Below are 22,371 nucleotides of genomic sequence, written 5' to 3' on the forward strand. Positions count from 1 at the left end.
CCTGATCTTATTCTTCCTGCTAACTGTAATTCTACCTTTCTGGTCAAGAATACTGTGAGTAAGTGAAATAGGGTTTCTGTCAGCTTTTCAACATGTCTGCTTCATATGATCCTGCCCCCAGGTGTCATGGAATCTAAAATTTCCTCAAAATATTATCCATTCCAAAACCTGTCACCCAAATAAATCTCTTCACTTACTCTGACAATCACCCAGTACGCCCACCTTATCTACATCTAAATCCATACTCTGCAAATCACTGCGAACTGGGTGGTTGAGGGTATGTATGCGCCATGGTCACTAGGGTTTTATCCTGTTCCATTCGCATATGCAGCGTGGGAAGAGTGATTTGACTGCCTCTGTGTGTGCTGTAATTCATCTAGTCTTGTTCTGTGTGGGCAATACATAGGAGATGGGAGAGGTTTGTACTGTATTCCTAGTGTTACGGTGTAAAGTCAAGCGCCGGCACGCCAGTCGGGAATGATAGAGAGATGGCTGTGAGAAGATGTCAGCCAATTGCACGTTGATTGATCCCTCTCCAGGACGACAACGCGACAGTGGCCCCTATGTGCCGATTTTCTTTGTTTGGAACCTCTGATGTTTTTAATTAGTTTCCTCTCTCTCTATTTCTTAGCTCGTGTCCAGTCATTCAGTCCGCCCATACTTCTGCTTTCCATTCCTGGAGTCGGCGGTGGAGTTCTCTGGTTAGTCTATTAATTTCTCTTCTGTGCTTTGTGTTATGAGTTTGAAGCTATATCTGTAATGCTCTGATTTTTTAAGAACTTGAGATCCCAGATTACGAGAGGAAGTGTGTAGAAATTGGAGTCTTGAAACATCACCTTCATGGATGCACATCTGTGGGTGGATTTTATTTGTATGTCAGTGATCCTATGGCTTCTTAGATTCTTTTGTGATTACTGAGGTCTATGTTTGGGTAGATGTTGTTGTTAAGCCACCTTTAGATTTGCTCCCAGCCATGCTTGTGGTGTGGTGCAGTCGTGGTGGCTTGATTGATTTGCTGATATATCCAGCTGTTGGGAGATGATTGGAAGTTAATTTGCTAAGTGTTCTTAGTAGGTGGAGGTCCGGGTCCAGATTTTTTTGTATGACAATGTCTAGTTCATCTGGGGTTGGTGTTGGTGATTGAATGTGATATATGTTATATTTTCTGGGGCCATGATTACTACATTCAGGTTACCTTCCAGGTCATGTAGGTGATTTCCTCGAGCATTGTTTCGACGTGAGTCACATGCTGCGTTTTTTGCATTAAGGTCCCCGCTGAGTAACATACGTTCACGGTTGTTGAAAATTTGTAAGAGGTCATTTTCATTTGACCGCGCTTGGACTGAGGTATACCGCTACCAGGGTGACTTTGCCTTGCACCATCTCTGTGCTGACTTTTGCGGCCATGTAGCTTCGGGATTGTGCATGATGTGGGGCCCTAGGAAGATGGCCGATCCTCCTGCCTGTTAAATGGCACAGTCCATGCTGTAGCATATCCTGTTTCATAAGTTGAACGTCTCAGTGGGGTGTAGGCTAGTTTCTGCCACGAATAGTACATCTGTTTTTAGGTTTTCCACAAATGCATTGATGGTGTCCTTTTTGTTCTTCAGCCCTGCAGTGTTGAAGTTGTAAAATCAGAGGTGTGTTCTTCTTGTGGGCATAATTTCCAAGAGGTGCCAAAGAAATTCATCACTCCCCTGATGATTGACATGACTTGGGACATGAGGTCTGGGGCAGTTGTGAAGTTGTAAACAGTTCAGGTGACAGTGGAGATGATGTTGGTTCACTGTAAGTGCTCCTATATGGTTTTGATTTGATTGAAGATGTTGATGATGGTTGGCAGCCTGCTGTTTTGTTGGTTGGTATTCATCGGTTGTTGTGATTGGTTTCTGGAGGTGGTGGCATTGTTTTGTCAGGTGTCGGCCCAGGTTTGTCTTCCTATTCAAAGTGCTTTTGCTGGTGTGGACATTATGGTCCTCTTCATTCCTGGTTGGGCTGTTCTGGCTGTTAGTGCTGTCATATGGGGCTTTTATGTGTGCTTTGCCCTGATGGCCTTCTGAAACTCTCGGCACCCCCTAAATGATGCTGGGTGGCTGTCCTGGTTGCAGTTAACACAGTGTGGGAGAGGGGGAGGGGGAGCATTTATTGGATGCTTGCAGTCCCTTGCTCTTTGGTCACCTCCACAACACACACACCTGGCTGGCATTTTGCAATAGTTTGCAGTGTGGAAAAATCCCAAGCATTTCTTGTACTGTGGTCAAACGTCTTGGTGTTTATACGACTCAAGTCACCTTGTTGTCAATTTATATCTGACAAGGTAGATAGCTTCATTTTCTAGTTTCTTTTGTAGAGTGATATAGAATACAACCATGTCAGTGTAGGTCCTTTGTTTAGGAGTTCCTAGTTTTGTACTGGTGTACGCCTCGAGGGTGGAAGTTCAGCAGTCTGAGGTCTTCCTCTACTTCATTCTCTGTCGCTGATTCAGTAAGGCCATTTATGACCACTTTTGGGTGACGCTCATTCTGTGGTTGATTTATGAAGTTATGATGTGGTGTCTGAAGGAGTCCAGGGTGGTCTCGAAGTGGTACTTTATACTTTTTTCCTTGTGGATTGCCTTGATTGGGCCATCCAAATGCTTTTTTAATGTGGCATTTAATGTCAGGTAGTGTCCTGGATATTGTATTGTGATCAGTGGGATGCTCGTTGTTGTTTATGGGGGTTTGGTTGATGTGATAGGTTGGTATGTTACCTCAGCTGTGCTGGTTGCAAAGATCTGTTATGCAGCTCTGGCGAGTGGTTCAAATCAGTTTATTCTGCAGTTCTGAACTGGTTGTTTGGTGCACTGTCATCACCAGAATTTTTTCTCTTGATGGTTTTCCTTGGCTGGAGAGTTTGAAATTCATCTTCCTCACCGTCCTGTTTAATTTATTCATCTCCACTTGTTTCTGCTTTGGATGAGTGGTAGGACTGAGTGTACTTGTTGTCGTTATTGTCGTCAGTCTAGGTGTGTTTCATCTTTTAGTTTTGATTTCAGCCATCTTGGCATAGCCAAGCTCTTGGAGCTTCTCTGTCAGCGAAGCAGCTTCTCAACACTTCGGTCCATCATGGGTTTGGCTCAGACCTACTCGCAAGAGATGCTTTTTCCCTACTCCTTATACTTTTGTCTTGAGGAGCGTAGACGTACACTCTGCAGGGGACCGGCCTCCTGTTGGTCGGTCGCCTGGGGATGAGGTCCTGGATCCTCATAATTCCCTATACTATTCTTCCCAACACTTGAAACTCCAGGTAGGTATATGAACAATGTAGGGAAAAACAATTACTACTTACTGTAAAGAAGGTAAGTAGCAATCTGTCATTTCCTACATTGTTGATATTCCCACACACTTGAGCAATATTCTAGACTGGGTCACACAAGTGAGTTGTAAGCAATCTCTTTTTTAGACTGATTGCACTTCCTCAGTATTCTATCAATAAACCAAAGTGCCCCACGTGCTTTACCCACAACTGAGCCTATGTGATCATTGCATTTTATATCCCTTCAAAGTGTTACATCCAGGTATTTGGGCGAGTTGGCAGATTCCAGCTGTGACTGTGATATTACAGTCATTGGATGCTGTTTTCATTTTGTGAAGTTCAGAATTTTACATTCTTGATCATTTGAAGCAAGTCGCCAATCTTTGCACCACTTTGAAATCTTATCAAGATCTGACTTAGTATTTATGCAGCTCCTTTCAGACAGTCCTTCATTATAGATAACTGTGTCATCTGCAAAAAGTCTGAGGTTACTGTTAATATTGTTCACAAGGCCCTTAATATATAACATAAACAGCAATGATCAACACACTTCCCTGGGGCACACCTGAAGTTACTTCATCTGATGATGACTCTCCAGCCAAGGTAACCTGCTGTATCCTCCCTACCAAAAAAATCCTCAATCTAGTTAAAAATTTCACTTAATACCCCATATGAATGTACTTTGACGTTAAGTGTAGATGTGGTACTGAATCAAATGCTTTTCGGAAATCAAGAAATATTGCATCTACTTGACAGCCTTAATCCAAAGATTTCAGTATGTCATGTTAGAAAAGTGTGAGTTGGGTTTCACGTGATTGATGTTTTTGGAATCTGTGCTGACTGGCATGGAGGAGGTCATTCTGTTCAATATACCTCATTACGTTTGAGCTCAGAATGTGTTCCAAGATTCTACAATAATTCATTGTTAAGGATATTTGGATGGTAGTTTTGTGGATCACTTCTACTACCCTTCTTGCAGAGAGGCATTACTTGTGCTTTCTCCCTGTCACTGAACATGGTTTTTTGTTTGAGGGATCAGATAGATTCTAGTTAGAAGAGGAGCTAACTCAGACTTCTGTTAGCTATCCCATCTGGCCCTGGAGCTTTGTTCAGTTGTAATGATTCAGCTGTTTTTCTACACCACTGACAATAATACTGATTTTGCTCACCTCTTCAGTGGTAAAAGGATTAAATTGGGGCACTTCTCCTGGGTTTTACTTTGTAAAAGAATATTTGAAAATGGAGTCTGGCATTTCAGCTTTCACTTTGCTGCCCTAATATCCAGTTCTGTCCCATTAGTTACGGATTGGATACTAAGTATGATGCCACTAGTAGCCTTTACATATGACTAAAATTTCTTTGTGTTTTGTGAAATATCATTTGACAGTTGTCTGCTGCGTTAGTCATTGAAGGCTTCACACATTGCTCTCTTGACAGCCAAACGCGTTTCATTCAGCATCTCTGTATCTATAGTCCTGTGCTTAGTTTTACACCTATTATGTAGCAGTCTGTTTCTGTAGAAGTTTCCTTACAGTGAGCATATACCGTGGAGGGTCCCTCTTCCACTGAGTACATATCTATCCACGGCATGGTCAGCTATTCTTTTAAACTTGACCCATAGTCCTGTACATGCTCCTGCCCTGTGCTGGAAGTTTAAAGTTCCTCATTGAGATATGACACTACTGCTTTTTTTATCTAGTTTACTAAACATACATATCTTTCTGCATTAGTTGCCCATTGTACGAGATGTGTTTTTTTTTAAGGTCCATTTTGTTGTAGACACTAGTAGTTCGCACGCATACCACAACGAGCGCATGCGTCGTGTACCGGCATGCCTCGGGAACAACTGTGCTCAGTTTCAGCTCTGTAGCTAACCTGTACAGTTCTGTTCTGTGCTTTCAAAATGTTGAAGGCTGTCAACTCGCCCGCACATGTGAGGTTCACTCACTGATACCGTTTTTGACAGCAAGGAACCTGTCTGCTACAGAAATTCTTCAACAGATTTGCAAAGTGTACGGTGATACTGTTATGAGTGAAAGCAAAGTATGTAAGCAGGTACAAGACTTGAAAGATGGCTGTAACAACGTGAATGATGAGGACCACTCCATTCACCCTTCTTTGATTACAGACGATTTGGTGGCTTCAGTTGAAGTGAGGATTCATGAGAACAGGCACTTCACAATAACAGGCCTCTTAAACAAATTTCCTGACATGTCAAGATCAGTGCATTACAACATTGTTTCTGAACACCTACAGTTTAGGATACTGTGCTCCCGTTGGGTCCCGAAACGCCTAAGAGAGGACCACAAAAACCAAAGATTTGAGTGTGCCCCCCCCCCCCCCGCATGGAGCTCACGGTTCTTTCATGAGTACATGCGTGGCGAGCACGGGTCCCCGAGCTATTGCAGCCTTCCTTCTTTCCAGGGCTGCATTTCCTTGCCCTTCCCCTCCTTTCCTCTCCTTGCTCCTTCCCCTTCGCCCTCTCCTCTCCCTCTCTTGGTATCCTTGCTTATGTTGGCCCTGCTATCCTCGTGGTTATGTTGGTTTTGCAATTTAGTTTTGTTGCATAATCACCTCATCCTTTTGCCGCTCCCTGGTCCCCCTCTGGGGTTTGACCTCCATTACTAAATTTCTCTTCCATAGTGTGAGCCATTTGGGGAAGAGCACCTTACCTAGTGTCTCCGACGTGTGCCCTCCTAGTTCATTCTTCCTTTTCTTTCACGTCGTCTGATGCTAGGGTGCGTAGCCAGCACGGTAGCCAGCCCGTGTGGTGGGGTCGCTATGTACCCTTTTGGTTGAGCCCCCTGAACACAGGGATCACACTTCTGATACCTGAGCTATGACCTCCTCATGTAAGCCTAGGCATAGTTGCTTGTCATTCTGGAGCATCGGAACTCCCGGCAATGGCCGCCTTGCCAGACGGCCCTTTCTGTGGCTGGGTGGCGCCCATGAGGAGAGACACTGATTGGAGTGGGTGGTACCAGGGCGGACGCTATGCAAATGAAACGCATATGGGTCCAGAACTCTGGCCGTTCTTCTGTGGCTGTCTCTCTGCGTGGAACTGATTGTTCTAGTGCTGCTTCTCCTGCCCCTTCGGCCTTCCCTTACGTGGCTACCCCCTGGGAGGAGGGTCAGGCCCGCCGGCAAGGAGCGAAACCTTTCCCCCACTATCTGGTTTGCACCAGGACTGATGGGGATACTTTCACCAATACCAAACCTTTATTCTTTGTGGAACACAATGAAGACCAGTTTGGCGAAGTGGACTCCCTGAGCAAGATGCGGTCGGGTTCGTTGTTCATCAAAACTGCTTCAGCTGCCCAGTCTGCGGCCCTTTGTGTCTGTCACCATCTTGGCACAATTCCTGTGTCCATTACCCCCCCCCCCCCACCAGGCTCTAAATATGGTTCAAGGTGTGATTTTTCCCAGGGACCTCATCCTTCAAACTGATGAGGAACTTTGGGACAATCTCGGACAGCGAGGTGTTCACTTTGTTCGGCAAGTTCAGTAGGGACAGTCGCATTGATACTGGTGCCTTTATCCTGGTCTTTGAAGGGGATACCCTTCCTGAGAAAGAAAAGATTATGGTTTGTTGATGTGATGTGAAGTCGTACATCCCACCTCCTATGACGTGTTTTAAGTGCTTGCGTTTTGGACATGTCTTCCCGCTGTTCGCAGGCACCTCTCTGTGGTGACTGTGGACGTCCACTCCATGAGGAGAGTTCCAGTGTTCCCCCTCCTGTGTGTGTAAATTGTCATGGCAATCATTCTCCATGTTCACCAGATTGCCCAGTATATAAGAAGGAAAAGAAAATACAGGAGTATAAGTCCCTTGATCGTCTAACCTACACTGAGGCTTGTAAGAAGTATGCATGTCTTCACCCTGTGTCCATGACGTCTAGTTGTGCTTTAGTTACATCTTCACCCCTTCCTCCCCCTTCCTCCCCCTTCCTCCCCCTTCCTCCCCCTTCCTCCCCCTTCCTCCCCCTTCCTCCCCCTTCCTCCCCCTTCCTCCCCCTTCCTCCCCCTTCCTCCCCCTTCCTCCCCCTTCCTCCCCCTTCCTCCCCCTTCCTCCCCCTTCCTCCCCCTTCCTCCCCCTTCCTCCCCCTTCCTCCCACTTCCTCCCACTTCCTCCCACTTCCTCCCACTTCCTCCCACTTCCTCCCACTTCCTCCCACTTCCTCCCACTTCCTCCCACTTCCTCCCACTTCCTCCCACTTCCTCCCACTTCCTCCCACTTCCTCCCACTTCCTCCCACTTCCTCCCACAGTCCCGGACCCCTCTCCTCCCCCCCTCCCCTGCGACTCCCACACCTTCTCCTCCAGGTGCTGCCTCCCCTCCCCTGCCGGTCAAGGGCGTCCCTCCCAGGATACCTCTTCCCGGCACAAGGTCTGCTGCCACGCGATGACCACGAGAACCACGGTCTTTCGGCCCCCACATTGCCCGATCTCTTTCTGTTCTCGATCTTGCTGCAGCTGGCTCCTTTATGCCACACAGCCCTCCTCGATCTCAAACAGGAAAGAATAAGAAACACAAGTTCCAGGACAAGGAGCCTCTGGTGCCACCAGATGTCCCATCCCTGGCTTCACAACCAGATTCTGACGTGTTGTTCATGGATGTCACCCCCTCCTTGTCGGTGACAGGTGGTGACCTGGTGGTATGACTGGCTCTAGCCTGTTCAACTGCTATTTGAATCATCGTTCTGTGGTTATCCAATGGAATTGTAATGGATATTACCGTCACCTTCCAGAATTGAAACCCCCTTTTTTGTCTTACTCTGCAGCTTGTATGGTTCTACAGGAATTTCATTTTACTAATGATCTCTCACCGACCCTCTGTGGGTTCCGTGTTTTCTGTAGAAATCGGGTCAGCCCCCTGCGAGCTTCTGGCGGCGTTTGTACGTTGGTCCGTACAGACATTGCTAGCACGTGCATTCCTCTTTTAACTACATTGGAAGCGGTTGCTGTTAGGGTCCACCTGGACTCTGAGGTCATGGTTTGCAATCTTTCTCCCTCCTGACAGGACTCTTACACCTGCTGCCTTAACTGCCCTTCTTCAGCAACTTCCTCCTCCTTGGGGATTTTAATGCTCATCATCCCTTGTTGGGCAGTGCATTTCCATCTAGCTGAGGCCTTCCCGTAGAACAGTTTATTACCGACCACGACTTGTGCCTTCTTAATGATGGCTCCCCTACTCATTTCAGTGCTGGTCATGGTACCTTTTCTGCCATGGATCTTTCTCTTTCTTCTCCCTCCCTCCTCCCTTCATTACACTGGTCACCACACGACGACCTATGTGATAGTGACCATTTCCTGTTGATTCTCTCGCTCCCTTCCCGCTCCCCGATGGACAGGTTACCTCGTTGGTCTTTCCAACGTGCCGATTGGCCTCTATACACTGCACAGATCGTGTTTTCTCCCTCTTTGTCGGGTTGTACTTATGCCGTCCTACGTGATGTGTCTGACACAATTGTTCGCGCTGCTAGCCTTGCTGTACCATGCTCATCTGGACCATTTCACCGCCGGCAAGTCCCTTGGTGGAGTACGGCCATTGCCATTGCCATTCGTGATCCTGGTTGAGCTTTGCAACACCTTAAGAGGCACCCATCCGTTGCCAACCTTATTACCTTTAAATGCCTTCACACTAAAGCCCGTTATTTAATCAAACAGAGCAAACTTATATGTTGGGAACGCTTTGTTTCTTCCCTCGGTTCTACTGTCCCTATGTCACGGGTATGGGCTACACTTCGCTGTCTCCAAGGCTCCCATTGGCAGTCCACCCTCCCAGGCCTTCACCTCCCAGATGGCCTTTCTACAGACCCATTGATTCTTGCGGAACATCTTGCGACCTATTTTGCAATGGCATCAGCATCAGCCTCCTATCCGGCTGCTTTCCTTCACCAGAAACAGCGGGCCGAAGCTTCTGTCTTATGTTCTACCCCTTGTCAATCAGAATCTTACAACAAACCTTTTACTGAATGGGAATATCTTTCCGAACTTTCTTCTTCCCATGATATGGCCCCTGTTCCAGACTCCATTCATAAGCAACTGCATCAGCATCTCAGTGCTCCACAACGGCAACATCTCCTCCGGGTGTTTAACCGTATTTGGCTCCAGGGTGAATTCCCTTCTCAGTGGAGGGATAGCATCGTGGTTCCCGTCCTTAAGCCTGGTAAGAACCCCCTATTTGTTGAAAGCTATTGGCCAATTTGTCTGACATGTTGTTTGCAAGTTACTTGAATGGATGGTAGCCCACCGGCTCAATTGGGTCCTCGAATCTCGGCATCTATTGTTCCCTTACCAGTGTGGCTTCTGAGAGGGACTGTCTCCGATCAATCATTTACTTCGCTTGGAATCCGCAGTTCGGCAAGCTTTTTCCCAGCACCGCAATTTGGTTGCAGTATTTTTTGACCTTCGCAAGGCCTACGACACGGCTTGACGCCATCACATCTTACTTACACTTCATCAGAGGGGTCTCCGGGGCCCCCTCCTGATTTTTATCTGCCTGTTCCTGTTCCATCGGCCGTTCCGGGTTCGGGTTGGTACTGTTTTTAGTTCTCCACAGACCCAGGAGATGGGCATCCCACAGGGTTCTGTATTGAGTGTACTTCTTTTCCTCATTGCTATCAATGGTCTTGTGGCCTCTGCTGGTCCTTTGGTCGCCCCTGCTCTGTATGTGGATGATTTCTGCTTTTTGGTTAGTACCTCTTCGATAGCCTCTGCAGAGTGACAGCTCCAGGGAGATATACAGTGTGCCTCTGCATAGACCCTCTCACACGGATTTCAGTTCTCTCCTCTATAATTGCGGGTGGTCCACTTCTGTCGCCGTACTATGATCCACCCTGATCCAGAGCTCTATCTCGATGCACAACGATTGCCTGTTGTCCCACAGTTTCATTTCCTGGGTCTTCTTTTCGACAACAAGCTCACTTGGCTGCCCCATATCAGACTTCTGAAGGTAAAATGTTTCCGTAAATTTAATGTTCTTCGCTTCCTTGCCCACACCTCTTGGGGTGCGGACCGCTCTCTCATTCTCCGCCTTTATCGTGCTTTAGTTCTGTCTCGCTTGGACTATGGTTGTCAAGTTTATGGTTCGGCTGTTCCTTCCACACTGCACGTGCTGGATCCAGTCCACCATCGTGGTATCTGTTTGGCCACCGGTGCCTTCCCTACTCGCCCTGTTGATAGTCTCCTGGTTGAAGCTGTGAGCACCCCCCCTTCCCCCCCAATTGTGTTCTGTTCCTTTTTCCGCCGATTTTTATGGGAGTTTCGGGATGCTGTTATTGTTTACACCGATGGCTCTAAATCTGCTGATTATGTGGGATATGCCTTCACGTCCTCTGTTGGAATGGAAAATCGTCTGCTGCCACCTATATGTGGGGTGTTTACTGCGGAATTGATAGCAATTACCCTGGCCCTTACCTTTATTAAACAGTCCCAACACAACCGCGTTTTGTTATGTACGGACTCAATGAGTGGCCTTCTGGCTATTGACCGGTGTGTTTCGCATCACCGTTGGTCTCTGCCATCCATGACCATCTTGCTGATCTTCACCGTGCTGCTTGCCTGCTTGTTCCGTTGACTTCCTTTGGGTCCCTGGCCATGTGGGTATCCCAGGTAATGAGCTTGCTGATCGTTTGGCTGGGGGAGCAGTCACATACCCCCCTTTTTCTGTAACCCCTCCTGGAGCAGATTTACGGCTTCACATCAAATCCCACTTTGCACTATCATGGGCCAACTCTTGGGAGGCTACCTCCCTGTCTAATAAACTTCGTGCGATTAAGGTGACAACAGGCCCGTGGCGTTCCTCCTTTCGCCTCTCCCAAAAGGACTCGACCACACTGTGTCGGCTCCGCATTGGCCATACCAGGCTGACCCATGATTTTCTTTTTTGGTTGAATGCCCCCTTCTTATGGCTCTGCATGCTAAGTACAGACTCCCCCACATTTTACCTTTGATGTTGCCTGACGATTCCCGGATGGTCTCTCTGGTTCTCAGTTTCCTCCGTGAAAGTGGTTTTTATTCTCAGTTTTAAGGTTAATAATCTCATCCATGGAGAAGAAATAAAAACTTTGAGGTTCGCCGATGACATTGTAATTCTGTCAGGGACAGCAAAGGACTTGGAAGAGCAGTTGAACGGAATAGATGGTGTCTTGAAGGGAGGATATAAGATGAACATCAACAAAAACAAAACGAGGATAATGGAATGTAGTCGAATTAAGTCGGGTGATGCTGAGGGTATTAGATTAGGAAATGAGACACTTACAGTAGTAAAGGAGTTTTGCTATTTGGGGAGTAAAATAACTGATGATGGTCGAAGTAGAGAGGATATAAAATGTAGACTGGCAATGGCAAGGAAAGCCTTTCTGAAGAAGAGAAATTTGTTAACATCGAGTATAGATTTGAGTGTCAGGAAGTCATTTCTGAAAGTATTTGTATGGAGTGTAGCCATGTATGGAAGTGAAACATGGACGGTAAATAGTTTGGACAAGAAGAGAATAGAAGCTTTCGAAATGTGGTGCTACAGAAGAATGCTGAAAATTAGATGGGTAGATCACATAACTAATGAGGAAGTATTGAATAGGATTGGGGAGAAGAGAAGTTTGTGGCACAACTTGACCAGAAGAAGGGATCGGTTGATAGGACATGTTCTGAGGCATCAAGGGATCACCAATTTAGTATTGGAGGGCAGCGTGGAGGGTAAAAATCGTAGGGGGAGACCAAGAGATGAATACACTAAGCAGATTCAGAAGGATGTAGGTTGCAGTAGGTACTGGGAGATGAAGAAGCTTGCACAGGATAGAGTAGCATGGAGAGCTGCATCAAACCAGTCTCAGGACTGAAGACTACAACAACAACAATCTCATCTGGTGTTGGGACAGGGCGGTGAGTGTTGGGGTATCTCCCACTGTAAGCTGTGTTTGGAGTTTCCTGACTCCCCTCCCTGGCCGAGATCCTCTTTTCTTCCCCTTTGACTCTGTTTTTATCACTTTTTAGGATTGGTTAGTCTCCTTTTCCCATACGCACTTCTACATTCTAGCGGTTGCATGCTTTTAAGTCACAGGTGGTCTTGCCTCTACTGCTTCAGAGGTGGGATATTTCCTGCCTCTAGCATAGCGTTGGGGTCGCTTTCTTGCTGACTTACCTCATTTTGTTTTTACCATTGATGAAATGACTGCACTTTTACGTTTTTTAGCCTTTTTCCTTTTATCGTTCTGAATTTTCTGAGATGTCACACTATCTGAATGGGCCACATTTGAAACAAGGGACTGATGACCTTGCTGTTTGGTCCCTTTAACCCCAATCAACCAACCAACCATTTGAGTATGCGATGAAGAAGGTGACAGCTTATTGAGTCAGATCATAACTGGAGGCGAAACATGGGTTTCGCATGTCACGCCCGAATCGAAGCAACACACTCACCTGTAAAGGTGAAGGCCAAACAGACTGTCTCAGTGCAAAATCATGGCATTGGTGTTTTGAGATAGGCATGGTATTTTGTTGGTCGACATCATGCAACGAGGAACCACTATCAATGCTGAAGCGTACTGCCAAACCCTGAGAAAGCTATGAATAGTGATTCAAAACAAAAGACGCGGCATGCTGACAAAAGGAATTGTCCTTCTCCACTACAATGCAAAACCTCATACTGCGGGTCAGACCCGCAATTTGTTGGACAGTTTTGGCTGGGAAGTTTTAGACCACCCTACAGTCCTGATCTTGCGCCGAGCGATTACCATCTGTTCCTCCACCTCAAACAACACCTCAGTGGCATTTGTTACAGTGATCACGATGATGTGAAAATGACAGTGAACTCTTGGTTATCGGAGTAGGCGGCAAGTTTTTATGAAGAGGGTATTTTAAAATTGGTTGTGAAGTATGATACTTGTTTGAACAAACTTGGCAACTATGTCAAAAAATAGAGTGAAATATGTACTTTCTGAAAATAAATTTACTTTTTTGAAATAACCTTTTGTTGTGTACTTATGTTCAAACAGATCTTACTTAAAAAACACGCCTCGTACTTCGGTAATAATCATTGCCACAAGCACGTCATGTTCAGTGATAAGTTTTGATGTGGACATCCTCAAAGGGATCAGGTCTCTTTGTTGTCATTTAGATCCAATATATTTCTGACATGAGCAGGGTTCCAAACTATCTGTTCTGAGTAGTTTTCAGAGATGGCATTTAGTAATGTTTTACAGGATGTCTTATGCCCACTACTAAGAAAAGTGTAATTTTCCCAATTGATTGTTGATTGATTAAAGTCTCTGCCAGTGATTAAAGTATTATTAGGGAATGTACGTTCAAGTGAACAGTGATTTTCTCTTAAGTTTTTTGTTACATCAGAATACGAGCCTGATGGGTTGTAGAAGAACCCTGTTCCCATTCTATGCCCCATCTTCATACTGAACAGTATTTACATGCAGCTTCAGTTTCTATCTCTGTGCATTTAGGTTTCTTGTTTACAGTGACAAATATCCTTTGGATGTACACTCAAATTTTCCCCAAAAATCTCACTGCTATCAATTTCAGGTTCAGTGAGCTTTCTGTACCTAGTATTATGTGAGCTTCACTGCTTTTCATGAATGCTACCAACTCTGGCACTTCGTTGTGAATGCTTCAGTAGTTTACCATTAGTATTTGTCGCAAATGCTTTGGCAATTTACTATTAAGATTTTAATACTCTCACATGTGGGAGGCATTTCTTTTGATCTTACATAGATACTTCTGGGTTTCCTACAGCTATTGTCTGGAATGGATGGAGAATCATCTAACCTAAGAAAATGTGTGCATCCCTCACAGTCAGCTACCTGGGTAGCAGCCTTGGAAGTGTACTGCACACCTAACCCATATAGAGCCACACTACTGTTCCCAACCCTATGGTGCAAGTCCAGGAAGTCACAGCCTAGCTTGTGTCTGGTTCAGTCCTTCCACTTAACTCAGAACCAAGTGGCCACATTCAGTTCTGGGGACAGTGTTGCTAATTGTGGGCTGAGTTGAAACTCCATGCACAACCTACTGCCAGTCATTGGAACGATCAAAGTATGACCTCAGAGCCCGGACGACAGGCATCATTTGTTTCAGTGTGCACCACAGTCTGCAGCTGTTTGTACCTTGTTCCCTTAGTGGCTCCAGGAATAGCCTCTTCAACACGTTGATTGAGGTGCCCAGGCACACACATTGAATGCATGTGGTGCCCTTTCCTGTCCCTTGCTGCTATTTCCGTAAGGGGTACCATCATTCGCCATACATTTGAACTGCCAACATTAATAGACCCCCTACCCTTTTGTGTTTGCTGCCTCTTGACTCTGGACAAAACAGGCGAAGTGAGTTTCTCTGGCTTACATTCTGTTTTAGTGAAAGATAGCAGCTAGAGCTTGATAGCTAGGGGGTCAGTATAACACCCTGAGTCCATCCTGGTCTGCGTCCACACTGTACAGTACATCCAGATCTACCATTGAAATACCACTCGCACTTGAGGTAACTTTGGTACCATCTCACTGGTACATGACTCTCGGGAGCTCTTCCAACTCACCAATTCGCAGCAGCTGCCAATCGTTTGACAGTAGTCAGTGTGATCTCCAGCTGCTTATGAACGTCATCCAATTTGTCCTGTCTTTGAGAACAGCATTCACAGTGGGTCAGCAGTGTGGCTGTTGTAGTGTGTTTCAGGACAGTGAACAAATAACTTTAAACTAAACCTACTGATTATCTTTTATACCTACTGAGCTAAAAGAATCCCTGTAGGAATTGAAGCAGAAACACAAAATGATATTTCTGTTAAGGCAACAGAAAAAACCTACACTAAAAATTACTAATTTCCTAAAACTTTTTGAGGTTGATTACAGTTATTAGCAACTTGAAAACAGAGTTAATTTATGATAAATGTAGATAATATATTCTCCTTGAACTTGCTATGAAATCTCAACTCCACAAGTCTACTTAAAACACCCCAGTGTGGCTAGTTCCATTGTTCCCACAAAAAGATCCTCTATTGACCAGATCCCAAGTTGATTACACCTACAGTTCAGATACTAATCACGTCATCCATTGCCCTTCCGTATTTTGGGACATGTTACCTGCTAACTTTTCACTGTGGTTGATGTGTTGTCCTTGTACATCAAAATCAACCTTTGGCTTTTTGCCATAGAACGTCTTTCACAGCACCACCGTGGTACAGACACCCCTCCCTCCCCCTCCCCCCCCCCAAAAAAAACCCAACATTTTGCCTCTTACCTCCTTTCTAACTGATTTAGACAATGGCATTGTGATCCATCTTTATACTTGGAAGGCTAAATCTACAAACAAATCTATGGAACTGCCATGTGTTGTGTGTGTTACATTTCCGTGTCAACCTTACTGGCCACTCAGAAGAATGCCACACATTGACTTAACACTTTAAACCTACTCTCAAGTTCAGAATCATTGGTAAAATCTTCACGATTCAGAACTATGGCAAGGACTGCATCTGCACTTTCCTCCAGGACCTCAATATTGTTCCCCAACCTACTTCTTCTGATCATTGTCAGCTCAGCAAGATACCATTCTGTATATTAATTTCCATCTCTCAGATAGCTCCCAAAAACTTGACAATATCAGATACATCAACCACAATCAATACTTCTGTTCTGATAACTGTTCTATATGAAAGTCCCTCCCCTAAAGTTATGGCATCCACTCCTCCTACCTCCCTCTTCTTCTTCTTCCCTGAAGATGGTACATAAAGACCTTCGGGCATTGTCACCTATCATTCGCATTGTATGTCCATACTAGACAAGTTGCTGTTCTTCCATTCTGTCTGTGATCCTATCTTGCACCGGGGTCATTTCCCAATCATTGTATTTCTTGTGTGGTCTTGCCAAGGTGTTCTACATGGTCTTTCAAGGTAGTCCATTTCTACAGTAATAAAAATGAAAATGTACATTTTACCCAACGTTTTATACACTCAAAGACAAAAATACCAACGCACCACAAAAGAATTATCCAAATGGGACAGAAATTGGTAGAAGTGATGTACATCTACAGACAAAAAAGTGATTACTATTTCATAAAAAATGGATGATTTATTAAAGAGAAAGTGACTCACAAATTGAACAAGTCAATAATGTGTTGGTTCACCTCTGGCCCATAAGCAAGCAATTATTCAGCTGGGCATTGACTGATAGTTGTTGGATGTCCTCCTGAGGGTTATCGTGCCAGTTTCTATGCAGTTGGCGTGTTAGATCGTCAAAATCCTGAGCCAATTAGAGAGCCCTGCCCATAGTGCTCTAAACCTTCTTAATTAGGGAGAGATCTGGCAACCTTGGTGGCCAAAGTAGGGTTTGGCAAGCACGAAGACAAGCAGTTGAAACTCCTCATCCTATGCGGGTGGGCATTATCTTGCTGAAATGTAAGCCCAAGATGTTTTGCCATGAAGGGCAAGAAAACAGAATAGAATATTAGCTGCATACTACTGTGCTGTAAGGGTGCAGCAGATGGTAACCAAAGAGGTCTTGCTGTCAAATGAAATAGACCCCAGACCATCACTCCCGATTCTCACCCTGGGATTACATTTCAGCAAGATAATGCCCAATTGCACACGGCAAGAATTTCTGCTGCTTGTTTTCGTACTTGCCAAATCCTGCCTTGGCTAACGAGGTCTCCAGATCTCTCCCCAGTTGAGAATGTCTGGATCATTATGGGCAGAGGTCTCCAACCAGCCTGTGATTGTGACGATCTAACGTGGCATTTGAACACAGTTTGGCAGGATATCCCTCAGTAGATATCAAACAAATGTATCAACCGAAGCCAAGCCGAATAACTGCTTGCACAAGGGCCGGAGGTGAACTATCTTGTTATCGACTTGCTCAATTTGTGAAGTTCCTTGTATTGAATAAGCCATAAATTTTTTCTGAAAACGTAATTATTATTTATCTGTGCATGCACATTACACCTACAGATTTCCGTCCTATTTGGATAATTCCTTCTTGGTGAGCAGTTTTTGTTTTTTTTCCCCCGTTGAGTGTGTTAACAGAAGTATTATGTATATAATTACATTGCTTCCCATGACAGTGCTTTGAAACCTAGCAGTTATACAGCCCAGTTCAGCACAAGAAGTCAAAAGTTCAGAAACCAGGAACGTCTTCATTAAAAGTTAATGTGAGCGGTAATCTTCACAACATTGTGTGCCTTCTGTGCAAGGAACTTAAACTATTGTGCTTGATTTTTACATTGTGTTACTCATAACTGTTGTATTTTTTTGTTAATCTGTATTTTGAACAATTTATTTTTATCCTTGCTACCATTCCTACAACAATACTAATTTTCTCACATTTTTTTTACACACAGATAAAGAAATGTTAGGATGATGTGAGCTACAGTGCAGTTCGTCTTCTGTAGATGATAGGCAGTTTTTTTGTGTCTGACATTGGTAGCAGTACATGACAGACACCTTTTACTTTTTTCTTTGCAGCACCACCTCCGTCTTACGATTCTTTGTTTGGCAGAGTGCGAGAAGCTCATAAAACTTCAAAAGGAATGTTAGATTTCTTGAAGAATGTTGTTCTGCTTCTGCTGGGCACAAGTGAGTTTCATACCCTTTGCATTAAAATATTTTTTCATTCCTTATTATGATGGGAACTTGTCCTAAAAGTAGTCATTTACATTGAATCATAAATGTTTTCTTTGCAGTTGGTTGTACTATCATTTTGGGAGTAACAATTGTCATTCCAATCTGCATGATTGTTATTGGTTCAATATACTTGTACGACTGTCCACAAGGAGAATACATACCCATATACCTTTTGGTTGGAGGTAAGCTATTAGACTTTAGTCATGTAAATTACATTGTCTTGGTTGTCATAATATTTGATGCTACTTTTAATTCATTTCGAACATTTCTTACAACTGTTTTTGATAACTGGGTGATAGTGTACTTTTTTTTTATTTTGTTACCTTGACAGCAGTCTTCGCTCTTCAGCATATGATTTCAAATTATGCTATACTTTAATTATAATTGTTGGAAACACACACTACCTCTGTTTATGGGCAGTTGTAAGAGTGACAGAGTGTGACCAGTTTTTATCTCGAAGCTTCCTATTTCATTGACTGATCTGGTGAAACTTTGTAGACAACATTGATCTGCTGTGCTTGCCCAAGGTATCGAGCAGATGTGGGCTGTGTTTTGTTGTGCCTAGTGGGAGGCAGCCAATGAGAAGAGTGTGTGGGATGGTCTACAGCAGTGGTCAGCAAAATCGTTAATCAACAGAGCCAAATCTGAACATACGGCCATAGAAATTTCTTTTGTGAGCCACAATTTTTAATCTGTAACTGTATAAGTAGCATTATTAACTTAACTAGGGTATTCCTATGCCGGCTTTTGCTAAAAAGTCCTCAGTCTGGTAGAGTTACCTTTGCTGATGTTGACCCCGTCCAACTTCTCCATTCACGATCATTTTGTAAACTTGTTTCATCTCTCTCATTTCGTTCATAGTGTTGTATCTCCAACCAGCTCAAATTCATTTCACGATACTTGACACTACATTTTCCACTTCAGAACACTCCCTAAGACTGACGTGCTAATCTTGACTTAAAATTTTAAGTCTTAGTTGAGCTAAAGGTATGTAGAGCGGAACTTGATACCATACTTAATAACAATTTCATTTATGGGTAAAATTAAACAGTAAGATATTCATAAAATTAAATCATGATGATGACTGATAAACATGAGTGTTAACAATGGTTTGCATCTCCTTGAAAAGTTTGGCTAAGTCAAATTTAGGTGGGATTTAGTATTCTCATGAATAAGACAACTTCTCAATTCCTCTTGAAGTGGTTAATGTTTGAAAATGATTGTCTACATGAATATGTAGACCAGAATAAGGATATAACAGCAAACACTATTTTTTTCAACTGATTATGTGTCAGGAACACAATGCAAAAATAAGAATTGACCATAAACATTAACATTTTATCTTTCTGGAAATGTATGTGCGTTGCCGCACATGGTATTTTGTGGAAGAGCCACAGTCAAAGGACCAAAGAGCCATATGTGCGAGCCGCAGTTTGCCAACCATTGGCCTATGGCAAGCTTTTAACTAGATGATGGCTATATGTTGGAAAATACAAATTCTTTATGTTGCATATATAGTCCTTCCTTCATTTCCTGTGTTTGTGAAATATTAATGGAATAATAAACTTTGGCTGTGTTTACAGATAGATCTGTTGTGATGATGGACCAACAGGTTAGGTTGGATGCTAATAGCATCAACTGTTCCTGCTACAATTTTTGATACCTCCTTGGTAGACACATGTCGTACTGAAAACCCTACTCCCCGTGGTACTGTCCACAACATGTTTACCCGCTGTCAAGTACACAAACTCAAATGACAAGGATACTTAAGTTTGCTACAATCCCAGCTGTCCTCTGTACTTCGCGTGAATACATACTGAGCCGTACTCCTTGCTCAACACCACTGCCCTTGACAAACAGCACAAACTAACACAAATTTCCTACAATTCTCAAGATTGTGGCACTGGGAAAACTCTGTTGACTAATCACAACAAACAGCAAAACAAAATCAAACTATGAGGAGGACACTTAGCTGTAACACTATTACAGTACCTCTTACTGTAAATCAACTACTCCGCCTGAGCGCCTGCTCATAATTTCTACTTTGCACACTGAAAACAATGAATATTCCTTGACGGAACTCGACTTCATTTCCTAAATCACTACATGTGGTTAACACCTAACACACTCCTAGACAATGAGTCACACCTGTTGCTCGTGATAAAACATATTGCAAACTAACAGTATTATTTGTGTCCCCACAGAACACTGTCTCCAGCTACTCATCACATACTGAACTTACCAATACAATTACACATTTGGCAAAAGATCCATTGACTCTCATTGATAATTTCAGTCAAACAAAAACATAAAGAAAAAGGTGACACTCACCAAACTGCATGTTGATGCAGCTGCAACCTTGCAGTTGTAGTCATCTGCATCCACGGTTGGTGGCTGTAGGCATTTTAGATCCTCTTTTGTAACTTCGGCTGAGCTGCTAATTTCCACAATAATACCCAAAAAAATATTGGCAGGACCTGTGGAAGATGGGGCAAGCAGGTGAGGAGGAGCCATGAAAACAAATGACCAACTTTCTTTTGTACTTTGTTACTCAGACAAAATTATGTATCTGCCATAATTAATCACTCCTGATCAGTAAAAAATAAAATCCAGTCCTCCTCAAGTTGAGAGTCTAGAACAGGTCACGCCAACTTCAGGTACTTCGCGAGCACCGGCCAGCAGTGGCAAAAACACCGGTGCTCTGCTGTAGCACTGATGGGGTGGGAGAAGTTGAGGGAGGCAGACAGAACACTGTTGTGGCAGTGGTAGGAGAGAACATGTTGTGGCAGCACTTATCGAGGTCAGTCATGTTGTTGTTTGGTAAATGGAAATGGGCAAATCAGCATGCATCAGGCGGCATACCGGTATTAAAACGAATAATAATAATAATAATAATAATAATAATAATAATGCCAATTTTGTGTACAGACGAAAAGAACAGTTCCAATGCACTTCTTATTTTGCACTAATTTACAACATTCTTAGTAGTTTATCTTTGGCATCGCTTTGAAGCCACTAATTTTCCGATATTTAGAACAATCATTTTGGCAGTTGCGATTCGAAGTATAGATTTCAACGAAGCATCAGGCAAACTTGACCTCATTTTTGTTTTGTTAATATTCATAATTGAAAACATTTGTTAACAAACGAATGTTGTTCCAAACATAGTGACACATTTCAGGGCAAGGATATGAATCCTCAGGAATTCATGTTGATTAACATGTTTATAAAACGAAATCAAATCACCATTGTAATGGTAATAGTGTCTGTCAAAATTGAATCTCACTGTACTTTTATCAGGTCAACCTGGAGATTTAATGGGGCACCCTCTGGGTGCACCGAAAAAGATGTCATAAAAACTTCGAGTGCAGGTTTTATTTGTTTTATTTCTTCAAATTCTTTATGCAATGACTGATGCTTTTGTGTACTCACTGATGTGTTCATAAATACCTAAATTCAAGGATTTTAGACAGGGGAAAATTGTCCAAATTTCCTCCTTGAAGCCGACTTTTAAAAGCAAAAGCTGCAATTTGAAACTTGCAATATGATTACATATGGTAGTGATGAATTTACTTTTTGATGATATATTTAAATCAAGTAAATACCTCATGATGTCTTTGATGAAAGCAAGGTCAGCAATCCATTGCTTAAAATACAAGTCTGATTGTGGAGACCCTTTTATATCAGTGAACAGAGCAGTTTCTTGTCTCAATCCGAAAAAGATTGAGGCTTTTGAGCAACTTAACAACCATGCACTACAATAAAAAGGAATTTCGTTGTGAATTTATTAAACATCCTCCAAAAATCCTTTAAATTCCTGGTGATTCAAGTCTTGCTTTCTACAAAAATTGTCAATTTTTGCAACGTTATCCTTGATGGACATGAACTTGTGGAAAAATTTGGCACATAGCTTTTCTTGATGTAAAAGGCAATGGATTGTCAAAATTTTTTTTCGTATGCCTTACAAAACCAATCCCTTCCGACAACATTGCAGTGCAAGGGCCTCATCAGTTGCAATACTGCATAGGTGCTCGAGTAACAACTGCATATTGTTAAAAACCAGCTCTACAGTTAGGATAATATCGTCTCTGGTTGTGGTACTTTTCAAAGAAATAACCTCCAACAGTTCCTCAGTAACTGTGAAATATTTTTTGACACCTCTTAAGAAAATTGCAAGTTGAGCTTAGTTGAGCTATGGTGTGATTGTCAAGTGCTCTCTCGAGGGCAATAGAGTACTCAACGAAGTTACGACATTTATTGTGTAACTGCTTCTTTAATTCTGCACTGTTAGAGAAATGGTATGTTCAGAAAAGCTTAAGACCTCAAATTGGTCCACCACGGATGGGCATTATTGCCTCCAGACACCCTGCAGAACACTTCTACAAATTGACCATTTGTAGAAGGTCTTCCAGCTTTTGCAATTTTCAGTGCAACAATGTATCTTGCTCGAACTGCGCTGTCCATTGT

The 22,371-nt window shown here is 43.5% G+C and overlaps 1 protein-coding gene across 1 annotated transcript in view; it reads left to right on the forward strand.

The window, feature by feature from the left end:
* Positions 1 to 22,371, forward strand: part of LOC126175563 (transmembrane protein 272-like) — a 52,395-nt gene that overhangs the window by 11,213 nt on the left and 18,811 nt on the right. The window contains exons 3-4 of the mRNA XM_049922417.1: positions 17,746 to 17,856; positions 17,964 to 18,086. Of these exons, the coding sequence (XP_049778374.1) occupies positions 17,746 to 17,856; positions 17,964 to 18,086 (234 nt within the window). The remainder of the gene's footprint in view (positions 1 to 17,745; positions 17,857 to 17,963; positions 18,087 to 22,371) is intronic.

This window comes from Schistocerca cancellata, chromosome 3 (assembly GCF_023864275.1).
Source record: "Schistocerca cancellata isolate TAMUIC-IGC-003103 chromosome 3, iqSchCanc2.1, whole genome shotgun sequence".
Taxonomy (NCBI): Eukaryota; Metazoa; Arthropoda; class Insecta; order Orthoptera; family Acrididae; genus Schistocerca; species Schistocerca cancellata.